At 44.6% G+C, this 15,079-nt stretch overlaps 1 protein-coding gene across 4 annotated transcripts in view; it reads right to left on the bottom strand.

The window, feature by feature from the left end:
- Window positions 1–6,518: 6,518 nt before the first annotated feature.
- The window catches only part of fam193a (family with sequence similarity 193 member A), a 154,300-nt gene continuing 145,739 nt past the window's right edge, over window positions 6,519–15,079 (bottom strand). For 2 of the 4 annotated variants that reach the window (XM_078431893.1, XM_078431911.1), the window contains exons 20-23: window positions 13,387–14,236; window positions 12,675–12,758; window positions 10,795–10,876; window positions 6,519–7,542 (exon numbers count right to left, since the gene is read on the bottom strand). In XM_078431893.1, coding sequence (XP_078288019.1) covers window positions 7,449–7,542; window positions 10,795–10,876; window positions 12,675–12,758; window positions 13,387–14,236 — 1,110 coding nt within the window. In that variant the 3' untranslated portion in view covers window positions 6,519–7,448. The remainder of the gene's footprint in view (window positions 7,543–10,794; window positions 10,877–12,674; window positions 12,759–13,386; window positions 14,237–15,079) is intronic. The other 2 variants (XM_078431898.1, XM_078431903.1) reach the window with 2 other exon arrangements.

The following is a 15,079-nucleotide window of genomic DNA, read 5'->3' as shown; positions in this document are numbered from 1 at the left end:
GAGAGTGTCAAATATTAAAGGAGATGAGCAGGGCAAGTTATTATTTTTTTTACACAGAGAGTGGTGGATGCCTGGAAAGTGCTGCCAGGGGTGGTGGCAGAAGCTGATATGAGAGGGACATTTAAGAGGCTTTTAGATAGGCTCATGAACATGATATGGACCACAAGCAGGCAAAAAGGATTAGCTTAATTTAGTATCATGTTCAGCTAAGAATTCATGGACCAAAGGGCCTGTTCCTGTGCTGTATATTTCTACGTTCTATGAGCATGAAGTGGTATGCTTTGTAAGAAAGGATGTCAGTGCAGACTCTGCCACACCGTGTTTTAGCGGCGTGGGAAATTAGAGATCTCGTTGTAGATCATTGAAATTGGCTGGGGATTTTGAAATGGTGTATATATAGCAGCTGGGATCGTGGGATTCATAAATAGAAACAAAGTACTGAAGTAGGTTAGCTTTTTATGCATCTTTATTATGCTGCAACTGAAGAATGGTGCCCAATTCTGGTGACCTAACTTTAGGAAAGTTGAGAAGAGTAGAAATAAGGAACTGCTGGTGCTGGCTTACGTAGGAAAGACACAAAATGCTGGAGGAACTCAGCATCCCTGGAGAACATGCATAGGTGACTATAAGAAAATAACTGCAGATGCTGGTACAAATCGAAGGTATTTATTCACAAAATGCTGGAGTAACTCAGCAGGTCAGGCAGCATCTCGGGAGAGAAGGAATGGGTGACGTTTCGGGTCGAGACCCTTCTGCAGACTGATGTCAGGGGGGCGGGACAAAGGAAGGATATAGGTGGAGACAGGAAGATAGAGGGAGATCTGGGAAGGAGGAGGGGAAGAGAGGGACAGAGGAACTATCTAAAGTTGGAGAAGTCGATGTTCATACCACTGGGCTGCAAGCTGCCCAGGCGAAATATGAGGTGCTGTTCCTCCAATTTCCGGTGGGCCTCACTATGGATAGGTGACTGTGCAGTAAGGAATTGCAGATACTGGTTTAAACTGAAGATACCGGCACAAAATGCTGGAGTAACTCAGCGGGACAGGTAGCATCTCTGGAGAGAAGGAATGAATGTATGGCTGAGGGGCTGGTGCAGGGAGCAGGAATTTAGATTTCTAGACCACTGGGATCTCTTCTGGGGTAGGGGCGACCTGTATAAAAGGGACGGGTTACACCTTAACAGCAGGGGGACCAACATTCTGGCAGGCAGGTTTGCTAGTGCTACACGTGTGGGTTTAAACTAAGTAGTGGGGGAAAGGGTTGAGAAATTGGGAATATGAAGATGAAGTTAAAGGGGAAGCGAATACAGGAGAAATTGCAAAGGACTCTCGAATAAATTGGAAGGAAAGTTCTAGGTGGGATAAGAGAGTAAGGTCAGGGCCAATGGTGACCGGTGTGAGAGGGGAGGTGAATACCGAAGTTAAAGTGTTGTATTTAAATGCGCAAAGTAAAGTGGATGAGCTTGAGGCTCAGTTAGACATTGGCAAGTATGATGTTGTGGAAATTACAGAGACATGGCTACAAGAGGATCAGGGCTGGGAACGGAATATTCAGGGGTACACAACGTATAGAAAAGATAGACAGGTGGGCGGGGGTCGCTCTGTTGGTGAGGAATGATATTCACTCCCTTGCAAGGGGTGACATAGAATCACGAGATTTAGAATAATTTTAGATAGAAATGAGGAATTGTAAGGGTAAAAAGACCCTAATGGGAGTTATCTACAGCCCCCCAAACAGTAGCCTCGACATAGGGTGCAAGTTCAATCAAGAGCTAAAATTGGCATGTCGCAAATGTAATGCTACGGTGGTTATGGGAGATTTCAACATGCTGGTAGACTGGGAAAATCAGGTTGGTAATGGACCCCAGGAAAGAGAGTTTGTGGAGTACCTCCGAGATGGATTCTTAGAACAGCTTGTAATGGAGCCTACCAGGGAGAAGACAATTCTGGATTTAGTGTTGTGTAATGAACCTGATCTGATAAGGGAACTCAAGGTAAAAGAGCCATAAGGAGGCAGTGATCATAACATGATGTTTTACTCTACAAATTGAGAGGGAGAAGGGAAAATCGGAAGTGTCAGTATTACAGTATAGCAAAGGGGATTACAGAGGCAGGAGCTGGCCAGATTTGACTGGAAGGAGGCCCTAGCAGGGAAGACGGTGGAACAGCAATGGCAGGTATTGCTGGGAATAATGCAGAAGTTGCAGGATCAATTTATCCCAAAGAGGAGGAAAGATTCTAAGGGGAGTAAGAGGCACCCGTGGCTGACAAGGGAAGTCAAGGAAAGCATAAAAATAAAAGAGAAGTAGTATAATATAGCAAAGAAGAGTGGGAAGCCAGAGGATTGGGACTCTTTTAAAGAGAAACAGATAACTAAAAAGGCAATATGTGGTGAAAAGATGAGGTACAAGGGTAAGCTGGCCAATAATATAAAGGAGGATAGTAAAAGCTTTATTAGGTATGTGAAGAGGAAAAAAATAGTCAAGGCAAATGTGGGTCCCTTGAAGACAGAAGCAGGGGAATTTATTATGGGGACCAAGGAAATGGCAGACAAGTTGAACCGATACTTTGGATCTGTCTTCACTAAGGAAGATACAAACAATCTCCCAGATGTTCTAGTGGCCAGAGATCCTACGGTGACGGAGGAACTGAAGGAAATTCACTTTAGGAGGAAATGGTGTTGGGTAGACTGATGGGACTGAAGGCTGATAAATCCCCAGGGCCTGATGGTCTGCATCCCAGGGTACTTAAGGAGGTGGCTCTAGAAATCGTGGACGCATTGGTGATCATTTTCCAATGTTCTATAGATTCAGGATCAGTTCCTGTGGATTGGAGGGGAGCTAATGTTATCCCACTTTTTAAGAAACGAGGGAGAGAGAAAACGGGAAATTATAGACCAGTTAGTCTGACATCAGCGGTGGGGAAGATGCTGGAGTCAATTATAAAGACGAAATTGCGGAGCATTTGGATAGTAGTTACTGGATCGTTCCGATTCAGCATGGATTTACGAAGGGGAAATCATACTTGACTAATCTTTTTGAATTTTTTGAGGATGTAACTAGGAAAATGGACGAGGGAGAGCCAATTGATGTGGTGTACCTGGACTTTCAGAAAGGTTTTGATAAGGTCCCACATAGGAGATTAGTGGGCAAAATTGAGCACATGGTATTGGGGGGTCAGGTACTGACATGGATAGAAAATTGGTTGGCAGACAGGAAACAAGGAGTAGGGATTAACGGGTCCCTTTCAGAATGGCAGGCAGTGACTAGTGGGGTACCGCAAGGCTCAGTGCTGGGACCGCAGCTATTTACAATATACATTAATGATTTAGACAAAGGGATTAAAAGTAACATTAGCAAATTTGCAGATGACAAAGCTGGGTGGCAGTGTGAACTATGAGGAGGATGCTATGAGGATGCAGGGTGACTTGGACAGGTTGGGTGAGTGGGCAGATACATGACGGATGCAGATTAATGTGCATAAATGTGAGGTTATCCACTTTGGTGGCAAGAACAAGAAGGCAGATTATTACCTGAATTAGGAAAAGGGGAAGTACAACGAGATCCGGGTGTCTTTGTACATCAGTCACTGAAAGTAAGCATGCAGGTGCAGCAGCCAGTGAAGAAAGCTAATGGCATGTTGGCCTTCATAACAAGAGGAGTTGAGTAAAGGAGCAAAGAGGTCCTTCTGCAGTTGTACAGGGCCCAGGCGAGACCACACCTGGAGTATTGTCTGCAGTTTTGGTCTCCAAATTTGAGGAAGGACATTCTTGCTATTGAGGGAGTGCAGCGTAGGTTCACGAGATTAATTCCCGGGATGGCGGGATGTCATATGTTGAAAGAATGGAGTGACTGGGCTTGTATATACTGGAATTTAGACGGATGAGGGGATCTTATTGAAACATGTAAGATAAAAAGGGATTGGACACGCTAGAGGCAGGAAACACGTTCCCGATGTTGGGGGAAGTCCAGAACCAGGGGCCACAGTTTAAGAAAAAGGGGTAGGCCATTTAGAACTGAGATGAGGAAAACCTTTTTCACCCAAAGTTGTGAATCTGTGGAATTCTCTGCCTCAGAAGACAGTGGAGGCCGATTCGCTGCATGCTTTCAAGAGAGAGTTAGATAGAGCTCTTAAAGATAGCGGAGTCAAGGGATATGGGGAGAAGGCAGGAACAGATACTGATTGTGGATGATCAGCCATGATCACAGTGAATGGCGGTGCTGGCTCGAAGGGCCGAATGGCCTGCTCCTGCACCTATTGTCTATTCTCCCCAAAAACACAAAGGAAATGGTTCAACAATTTGAAGTGGGTGCACAAGGTTTTTGGAATTAAAAAGTGGTTCAGAGAATAGGACAAGGCACGGTTGGTTTTAGACAAGATGATGATATCTGGATGGTTCTTTGATCGTAACACTCAATTAGAGTACATTCAACCTGAGTCAATTCTATTTATGTAGATATTTCCCTTGCACTGCCCCCTTCTTTATACTTCTTACACATAGATATTTACTTCCCTATTTACAAATTATCATTACTTCTGCTTTTCTGAGTTCCCCAACTTCCTCTTTTCTGCCTATTGATATTCAGCAACTCTGCGAATAATTAGATGCCCAAGTTTCCTGTCCGTTGAAATGAATGGTCTTCTTCCTGACATTCCCGTGGCTTTGATATCATTTGTAAGGACATCCACAACTGCACTGCACTCCACACTGGAGAACATGGATAGGTAACGTTTCAGTTCGGGGCACATCTTCAGACATTGTAAGGTGGGGGACTGGGCGGGAGAAAACGAAAGCTGGATGAGAGCTCTTCCATCTTTCTCCCCTCGCACCACTACTGCAATCAGTCTGAAGAATGGTCCCGACCCAAAACATCACCTACCCACGATTCTTTAGACTTTATAGATGCAGCGTGGAAACAAGCACTTCAGTCTGCGCCAACCAGCGATCACCCCGTACACTAGTACTATCCTACACACTCGGGACAATTTACAGAAGCCAATTAACCTGCAATCTTTGTAATATGGTAGGAAGCCGGAGCATCTGGAGAAAACCCAAACGGTCACAGGAAGAACGTACAAACCCCATAGAGACAGCACCCAAGGTCAGGATCGAACCTGTGTCTCTGGCGCTGTAAGGCAGTAACTCTACTGCTGCACCACCATGCCACCCCTGCTGCACCACTGTGCTGCCCAGAAACACTGCCTGACCTGCTGAGTTACTCTAACATTCGTTTTTTGTAAACCAGCATCTGCAGTTCCTTGTTTCTTTACTCGATACTGGTCAGGTCAACCCAATGATTGAACAAAACACAAAGTGCTGGAGGACGGGTGCAACCAAATGATTTTTGTGTATACTATCCATGTGTACATTTAAAAAATAGAGTCAAAACGCATCTTTAGTTAGAATCAGTGTCTTACCTTGCAGCTCAACATTGTGGGATTACTCCATTTCAGGGAGTTCAGCACAAAATCCAGGCAGCCACACTGCCGAGGGAGGGGCTGCTGCATTTTCCAAGGATATTGAAATGAGGCACAGTTTTCCTTCAGTTAGGTATAAAAGATCCAAAACACTGCTTTGAATATGAGCAGAGAAGTTCGTGTACGCTTGGACCACTTTTTTTTAATCCCCAAGCAACATCAATTTAAAAATATAATCAATTCAGTGTTGCTATTTGTGGAAACGACGTGAAATAGCAAATATTCTGCACTCTATACAAGTTTATAAGTATGTGTTATAGGAACAAAATAAGGCCATTCGGCTCATCAAGACTACTCCGCCATTCAATCATGGCTGATCTATCTTTACTTCTCAACCCCATTCTCCTGCCTTCTCTCCATAACCCCTGACACTCTCACTAATTGAGAACCTGTCAATCTGCACCATAAAAATACCTAATAAAAGCCTCTACAGCTGTCAGTGGCAATGAATTCCACAGATTCACCACCCTCTGACTAAAGAAATTCCTCCCCATCTTCTTCCTAAAGGTACATCCATTTATTCAGAGGCTATGGCCTCTGGTCCTAGACTCTCCCACTAGTGGAAACATCCTCTCCACATCCACTCTATCCAGGCCTTTCACTATTCTGTAAGTTTAGTCTTTCCCTTTGATCTACCTGTTGTACTTTTGGCTTGAATATCTCTACGTATAATATTGTGATTTTATCGGATACCATTCAAAACTTTTCACTGTATCTTGGTACGCACGACAATAATAAATCTAAACCTAAAGTGCATTTTTCACAATTCAGTTGCAAAACGTTCACTGGCTTGAAGGTACTTCGGATGTTCTGAAGTTACAAATGGACAGTATAAATAGGTTGCCCTTTTACCACTTAGTGTTCCACTTTTTTTTAAAAGGATATTTAACTCAGTGCTCAAACCTTTCTGGTTCTCCAATTCTTTGTCCATCTTACCACTTATTATCCACTCGCTTTCCATCTTCCTCCTGTGTGCTCAGAAATACAAGACCACAAAGGACTGACCGAAAAAGACAAGCCACACATTCACATTTCTGCCATACTACTGTATTCCATCTTTCGAAAAGAAAGACATGATTTTTTTTAATATTACTTAACAATATGTTAAAAAAGTAGCCAGTTCTGGCTTCAGTGTTAATACAATTATACACTCTATAACAGGTCGATAGTGTGAGCATTGTTCATTTGAATTCATTCTGCAAGTATTCTTACACAAGCTGGCTACAAGTCAGAAATCAAACACAATATAGCGTAACCTTGTACACTTCAAACAGTGAGTTTGTGAAGGAGTACTGGAGGCGACTGGGGTTTCACTGCCCAGTTCAGTATGAACATTTCCTTCGTTCAGACCTTCTCGTTGTGGGGGAGGGGGAATGCCGGATCAAGGAAGAGTAAAAACCGATGCTGTCCATTCCCTTGTCAGTAGTCGGACTGTATGTACAGTGCTGGATGCAAGATGTGAGTAAAATGCTGCAACGGATCGATGCGAAGGAGAGAACAAACAGATTGACCTTCACCCGAGTGGAGTCCTGGGCAGAACACTGGGGCCGTGAAAAGCGGAAATGCCAGAGACGGAAGGCTGTTTGAGCTGCAACCCAAAAGGATTGCGGCTACTGTTGAGAAAGTTCCACTCACAGACTACAAACACACAAGCAAACAAAAAAAAAAAAAAAAGATTTCAGGTAAGGAGAAAGTGGATCAACAGTTGGCCAACTCTCTCTCCATACACTGCAACAAAGTCATAAGGACCAGGGCGCTCTGCACCCTATCCCAGTGCAGAATCTCACACAGCTGTGGGGGGCGGGGGGGGATGGTAATGGAGGGAGCAGGGGAGATGGGGAAGGCAAGGCAGTTCCAGGATCAACAACCTGGTGAGCTCTCAGCGCAGCAGAGTACTGTGTATCCAAGTGAGAATATTCGGAGGAGTCATATGTTGGTTCCTTCGGGGGGTGGGGGGAACTTGTCATCTCATCAGTGAGCAGCAAACGTGGTTTTCTTCAAGCTGAAGTTGGACCAGTTGATGGAGAGCCTTTGTCTGGTTTGTCGGGCTGAATCTAAGCAGAATCTAGCATGGAAAAGGAGAACGCAAAGGTTAGACAAACTCACAAATCCACCCAACAACACTAACCTCAGCCACTATTGTTGTCTAAGTTGCACTATCAACTTGGATGTTTGCACTATTGTGGTTACCTAGTATCAGGATCAATTTTTAAATTGTATTTTTGATTATTATATATTATCTGTGTGTTATTATGTTTACTGGGCTGTTATGCTGCAGCAAGTAAGGCTTTCAATTAGAGAGCAGACAGGAGTTGTGGATGCTGGTTCAAGTTTTGTTCAAGTATTTAGGGACATACGATATTTGAACACGCTTGACTTTTGATAATTAAATGCATGCCCAAGCACTGCTTTCTGTGAGTCATTTAAAAGTATAGAGAGACAAGGAACTTCAGACGTTGGAATCTTGAGCAAAGCACAAAGTGCTGGAGGAACTCAGCAGGTGAGGCAGCATCTTTGGAAGCAATGAACAGGTGATGTTTTGGGTTGGAGCACTTCTTTAGACTGCCTGTGGTCAGCTTTAACAGCATTGGGCTACTCACTTATGGGAATATTTTACATTTGAGTCAATTCATCAAACACTGGTTGGTTAACAAATAACACAATATTTTCAAGGAGTAATAGTGAAAAACAATACACAGCAGGAAACCCAGTCCACGAACCAGCCTTCTCCTTCCCATCACTCAAGGTGAATTCACCCTTGGAATGACTGAATAATCAAGGGTATAGCCAGTGGAATTAGCTGCAATTTGCCATCATCAGGAAATCTGAGTGAATGCCATTTGCCCATAAGACAGGAGCAGAATTAGGCCATTTAACCCATCAAGGCTACTCCGCCATTCAATCATGGCCGATCTATTTTTTCCTCTCAATCCCATTGTCCCGCCTGTCAAAGGTTACCTTTGACACCCTTATTAATCAAGACCCTCTCAATCTCCACTTTAAAAATACTCAATATCTTGGCCTCCACAGCCGTCTGTGGCAATGCCCATGTTTGTGCCTATTATAATCGAGGATTGATATGACATGCTAGCACTCTTTTGGTATTTTATCATGCAAGAACGTTGCACGTTCTGTTCACATGAATGAGGAGCAAATAATCGAGGCCAGCCATTCTTGCCTGAACTCAGCTCACTTGAGCACAATACAATGGCTAATGAATTCTGGCTGAAGTCGCAAATATTGGTTTTAAAGGGACTATGCCACCCAAACGTTGCCAGGGGTGGTGATGGAGGCAGATACGGTCGTGGCTTTGAGACGCTTTTAGACAGACACATGGATATTCAGGGAATGGAGGGATATGGACCACAGTTTAACATGACATCATATAGGGCATGGACACTGTTGGCTGAAGGGGCTGTTCCTGTGCTGTACTCTTCTATGGACACAACGGGCTGAAGTAACTCAACAGGTCAGGCAGGATCCCTGAAGATAAGGATGGGTGACATTTCACCTTTCTTCAGTCTGAAAGTAGAGGGGAGTTGAACTGGAGGTAGGAAAAGGCCAGAACAAATCAGGGCTGGCAACAGATGACCAAGGAAGGGTGGAGCCCATAATGGTCCAATGTTGGCTGGGGAAAGAGGTGAAGGTCCTGTTCTGGTTTGAGTTCCCAAAATGCAACACCTCACACTTATCTGCATTAAACTCCATTAACCATTTCGCAGTCCACTTGCCCAACTGATCACGTTTCTGCTGTAATTTGCGATAACCATCTTTGCTATCTATGACACCATTCATTTTAGTGTCATCTGCAAACGTACTAATCATGCCTTCTACATTTTCATCCAAATCATTGATATCAACCACAAACAGTAAAGGGCCCAGCACCGATCCCTGAGGCACACTAGTCACAGGCCTCCAGTCCGAAAAACAACCTGCCACCATCACCCTCTGTTTCCTTCCATGAAACCAATTCTCAAACAGGATGGCTAGCTCTCCCTGGATCCCATGCGGTCCTACCTTACAGAACAGCCTACCCTGCAAAACATCAAATGCCTTGCTGAAGTCCATATAGACAATGTCTACGATTTTGTCCTCGTTGGCTTCTCGCTAACCCTAAATCTTTTTATTTCTTCCACAAAAACCAAAAACCTAGTTTTGATATCAGTTAGTAAATTGTTTTCTGCAAACTTGAAACACATTTTTCTATGCTGCTTTTTCTTCCAAGTTTCCTACCAGCTGTTAATAGGCAACTGGACCATCCTATCCTATGAAAAAATCATTCACGCTTTCATTTCCTCCCGCCTAGACTACTGCAACTCCCTATACACTGGGATCAGCCAATCTTCCCTGTCCCGCCTGCAACTGGTCCAAAACACCGCAGCGAGACTCCTGACGGGTACCCGTAAAAGGGACCACATCACGCCGATTCTGGCCTCTCTCCACTGGCTCCCTGTACGGTACAGAATCAACTTCAAGCTACTCCTATTCACGTATAAAGCCCTAAATGGACATTCTCCCCCCCCACATCAAAAATCTTCTAACCCACCTCTCTAACTCCAGGTCCCTCAGGTCGGCCGACTTGGGGCTACTCACTATCCCGCGGTCCAGGCTTAAGCTCAGGGGTGACCGCGCTTTTGCGGTTGCAGCCCCTAGACTGTGGAACAGCATCCCTCTCCCCATCAGAACTGCCCCCTCCATCGACTCCTTTAAGTCCAGGCTCAAAACCTACTTCTACTCCCTAGCGTTTGAGGCTCATTGAGGAGGCGCTGTGAACTGTTTTGTATGTGCTGTTATGTTTGCGTGCTACTGTATGTTTCATTTTTTCCTTAGTACCTAATCAGATGTACAGCACTTTGGTCAACGTGGGTTGTTTTTAAATGTGCTATACAAATAAAATTGACTTGACTTGACTTGACTATCAACAACTAGGGTAGCAGTCCTGTGCTACTATCTACCTCATCAGAGACCATCAGACTATCTTTAATAAGACTTTACCTTGCACTAAACGCTATTCCCTTTATCATGCAGCTGTACACTGTGGATGGCTCAACTGTAATCATGTATAGTCTTTTCGCTGACTGGTTACCATGCAACAAAAGCGTTTCACTGTACCTCGGTACATGTGACAATAAACTACTCAACTGCTGGGCAGGAAAAGACAACATGGTCAAATCCTTGCCAGTTACACTCATTTCACAAGAAAAAAAAATGTCCCCCATGTACCACTTACTGGAATAAGGTTCCTCTTTACTAAAAAAGTAACGTTACAGCACACCCAGCCATAAGCACAACATCACACCACCACGATTTGCATTACCTCTTGAAGTATTCCACTTCTCTCTCGGTTTCATCCATTTCCACACTGTCCAAATCGATGTCTTTAGGCAGGAACACATCATCTGTTGGATAATAAAACAAAATCGCTGAATGAATTAGATCAAATTTGAGACAACATTTCAGGATGCTAAATGAGAATCATCTGACGCATTGTATGTGGTGACTGCTACAGAATAAAGTGAGGAACAAGTGACTTTGGAACCGATTTCCAAAATTCCCACCACTGTTGGGATTTCCTCATGTCAGTTTTTCTATACCAAACCAACGAGACCATGCAATAATCATAAGAGTTTGTTGTACCTCATTCATTTCTCACCAACCAATTCCCATGTTTAGTTTAGTTCAGAGATTGAGCATGGAAACAGGCCCTTCTTCCCTCCGAGTCTACACGACCATCGATCACCCGCTCACACTAGTTCTATGTTATCCCACTTTCTCATCCCCGACCTACACACCAGGGGCAATTTACAATTTAACCCACAAACCCGCACGTCTTTGGGATGTGGGAGGAAACTGGAGCGCCCGGAGGAAAGTCACCCCGGTCACAGGGAGAACGTGCAAACTTCACACGGACAGCAACCGCTCAAGATGGAACTTACGTCTCTGGTGCTGTGGGGCAGTAGCTTTACCAGCCGCACCACCCTAAATGTTGCTCAAAACGAAAAGTTTGTTTATTACAGATTACTGGCATCGGGTTATTATATCCACAGATGAGGAAGATATCCACAGTCTGAAAAAGGGTCTTGCCCCATTCCTTCTCTCCAGAGATGCTGCCTGGCCGACTGAGTTACTCCAGCACTTTGTGTCTATCTTTAGAGTAAACCAGCATCTGTAATTCTTTCCTACAGACAGGGAGGACAAGTTCCCCTTTCCTTCCTCCCCAGTCAATTTTCGATTTTGGTTAGAACGATAGAATAGGTTTTAGGGATGGTTTCGCTTGAAGGTTTTTGCCAAAAACTTTCTCTCAGACATTGTCTTCAATTACAGCCTGTTAACTAACTTTGCTTCTAAAACCTTTCACTCACTTTGAATGATGAAACCAGGCCCAACAGCAATTGTCATTAACTAGTCTTAAGGCTCCCTCTCGTGGTGGACACTTGCTGCCGCCCAAGGTCCAAAGGTTGAACACTGTCACCCTGCTCCTTTCCCCTGCTCAAAGACACTGGGTTTCAGCCTATATTTGGCAAAACTCTGATAATCCATCCATCTGAAAGTGGGTCCTGATCCGAAAATTGTCTGTCCACTCTCCTCACAGATGCTGCCTGAATTCCTACAGTACTTTTTTTTTTCCGGGTTAATCCATTCTATAATTATTTGGAAATCCCAATGTTTGGTATCTGGCTCAGTGGGTGGTTTATTTACCACATTCTCTTGAAACTCTCAGGGCCCTGTTCTCCACATTTCCCCAAAAGCTCCGAAGTCCCCGTTTACCCACAAGTCCTCCGAAACTCAAAGGTCACAGTTCACAAACTCTCCCAAAACCGAGTGCGGGCGGCCTTGTGTCTGTGGCTCCCTTTAAACCTACTGAGTTCATGAAAATGTTAATTTGTCAGGGGGTCATTTCTAAAAAGTGAATTCAAAGGAATAACATCCAAGGGTCGAAAAAGTTTGTTAGTTAAGGGCCAAAGTTCAAAGCATTCGGGATTAGAAGTTTGATTCAGCATTGTTGCTAGATTTACAAACCGAAATAAAGTTCATATGACTGCTGCTTTCAGGATAGATCTTTTAGCTGAGGTAAATTGATGTGCAAGAATCAAAAAACAAAGTGTTGAAGGAAGTTAGCAAGTTAGGCAGCACCCGTGGAGGGGAACTGACAGACGTCTCGGGTTGGAATGCTTCCTTCCACAGCTGCTGCTTTACCTGTGTATTTTGCTGAAGACTCCAGCATCTGCGGTCTCTTACGTCTCAATGCACGTGAATCACTTGCGTTACTGATTAATGTTCCTGTCAATTATTGTAAATTTACATTATTATAGAATGAATAAAAATGCAGTTGAAGTGTGGCAACTATTTGCACGCTGATCCCAAAGGAGGATCTACTTTCATTCAACACAATCATTCTGTTCTCTTAAGTTTTTTTTCCATCTGTAAATAAGTGACAACGCTGTCTTTGCCTACCTTTTGTACTCGAGTTTGGCTTGATTGTATTTATGCATAATATTATCTGATTTGATAGCATGCAAAATAATGCTTACAGACTTTACTTTAGACATTAGAGATACAGTGTGGAAACAGGCCCTTCTGCCCACTGAGTTCATGCCGACCAGCGATCACCCAGTACAGTAGCACTATCCTACACACTAGGGACAATTTATAATTTTACTGAAGCCAATTAACCTGTGTACATCTTTGGAATGTTGTGGGAAACCGGAGCACCCAGAGAAAACCCACACGTCCCCAGGCAGGAACATACAAACTCCATACAAACAGTACCCGTAGTCAGGGCCAAACCCGGGTCTCTCCGGCGCTGTAAGGCAGCAACTCTACTGCTGTGCCACTGTACCATGGTGCATGTAATACCAATAAACCTAAGCTTAACATACAAATTTGGTGGAAAAATGGTGAACCTTACCGATGGAGTTGTTCAGCTTGTCGCCCTTCTTCTTTTTATTTTTCTTGGTCTTTCCTTTGGGCTGGGGCGATTCTGCAGTGTTTTTGTTAACTTGCGGCTGATCGTTGGAAGGGGCAGGTTCACACTCTGACGGTACCCGGTCTTCCTTCACGTGGTTGAGCTTCCTCCAATTGCCGTTGACTCCTTTCTTCTCCTCCTTCTTCTGCTCCGTTAACATTTGGCACTCGGGCAGCTTTGGTTTGGGCGCTCCCAGCTCCGGCTGGCACTTGGCCGAGGTTTTCTGGTGCACGTCGCAAGGTCTGAAGCCCTCGGCCAGCTTCGAGTGCCGCTCAATACTTGGTTTGATTGCCTGCAATTTTAACTTCTGCTTGATATTGACTTCGTTTTGTACTGCCGTGGGGTCTGGGCTGCTATTGGTCTCGGGCCGCTTGACCTTCCCCTCCCGTTGAGCTGGGGCTTGGGCCACTCTGAGGTCCTTCCCATTGGCAGGCACCAGCCGAGGCGCTCTAGGTTCCGGCTCCGCTCTTCGCTCTTCCTTGCCATTTGCCTGCCCGGGCGGAAAGTTGTTGGGTTTTGTTGCAGGGTCCGGCTGCTGGGATTTGCCGCTGTCGTTTACCAGATCCACGGCAGTTTCCTTTAGCCGTGCATTTTGCAGAAGACACTCGCCTTTCAGGGACTCTTTAGTTCTTTCTTTTTTCTTTTTCTTGGCCGACCGGATTTGCTGCAGCTCTTGAAGCCGTTGCAACTCCTGTTTTATTCGCTCCTCCTCTTCCCGCTGCCTCTGCTCTTCCAGCAGTTGCAACTGTTCTCTCTCACGGGCCTCGGTCTCGAGACGAGCCTTCTCTTCCTGCTGGAGGAAAACAGCAGTAAGTTTATCGAGCCAAAGCTACAAGGAGATGTGTTACTCACCGAGTGGAGCATTGGGTCTTTAGAACCTTCAATTAATTTCTTCCAATGTCAACACTAATCACAGATTGGGGTCCACAACTCTAGGTGGCCCAAACCTTTGCTCCCTTCTGTGACAAATTGCTTCATGCCAGGTCTACAGGTGGTTTGTTGAGGTAGGCTTGCACAGAAACTAAGCCGTGATTTATCTCAGTATGTCTGTGTCAAATCTTGGACAGAAGTCCAAAACTAATCTCACTCTCCCAACACTCCTCCTGTCCCAACCTTCCTCTGTTTCAATCACAAATCCAATTTATTCCCTCAGAGGGTGTGTGAACTCTGTCACAACCACTTCCCTAGATGTGCATCCGAAAAACAATTCTACTTTGCACACATCCCTTTGAACTGCAAATTTTAATTCAAAATCCCAACTAAAGGCTCTGCAAAATGAAGCATGTGATGTTCTCAGAAGCTTGACAGGGGAGGGGAAGGTTAAAACCATTTTGCAATTATATTAAGGACATCAAGTTATCCTGGGAAAGAGTGGTGTTCCTTTGATCTCTAATGGGCCATTTCCACTTATGACAAGCATGGGTGAATGGCATTCTATGGCATAAAGGTCTATGATGTGTCAGAGTCATACAGCCATGCTGACCAAGATGTCCCAACGACACTGGTCCCACCTGCCCAGGTTTGATACATATCCCTCTAAGCTTTCCCTATGCCCACACCTGTCCAAACGTCTTTTAAATGGTGTTAAAGTACCTGCCTCAACTACCTTCTCTGGCAACTTGTTCCATACACCCAC

The sequence above is a fragment of the Rhinoraja longicauda genome, chromosome 3 (assembly GCF_053455715.1).
Source record: "Rhinoraja longicauda isolate Sanriku21f chromosome 3, sRhiLon1.1, whole genome shotgun sequence".
Taxonomy (NCBI): Eukaryota; Metazoa; Chordata; class Chondrichthyes; order Rajiformes; family Arhynchobatidae; genus Rhinoraja; species Rhinoraja longicauda.
Note: the sequence above shows the minus strand (reverse complement) of the source record. Positions and strands in the feature narration are given on the sequence as shown.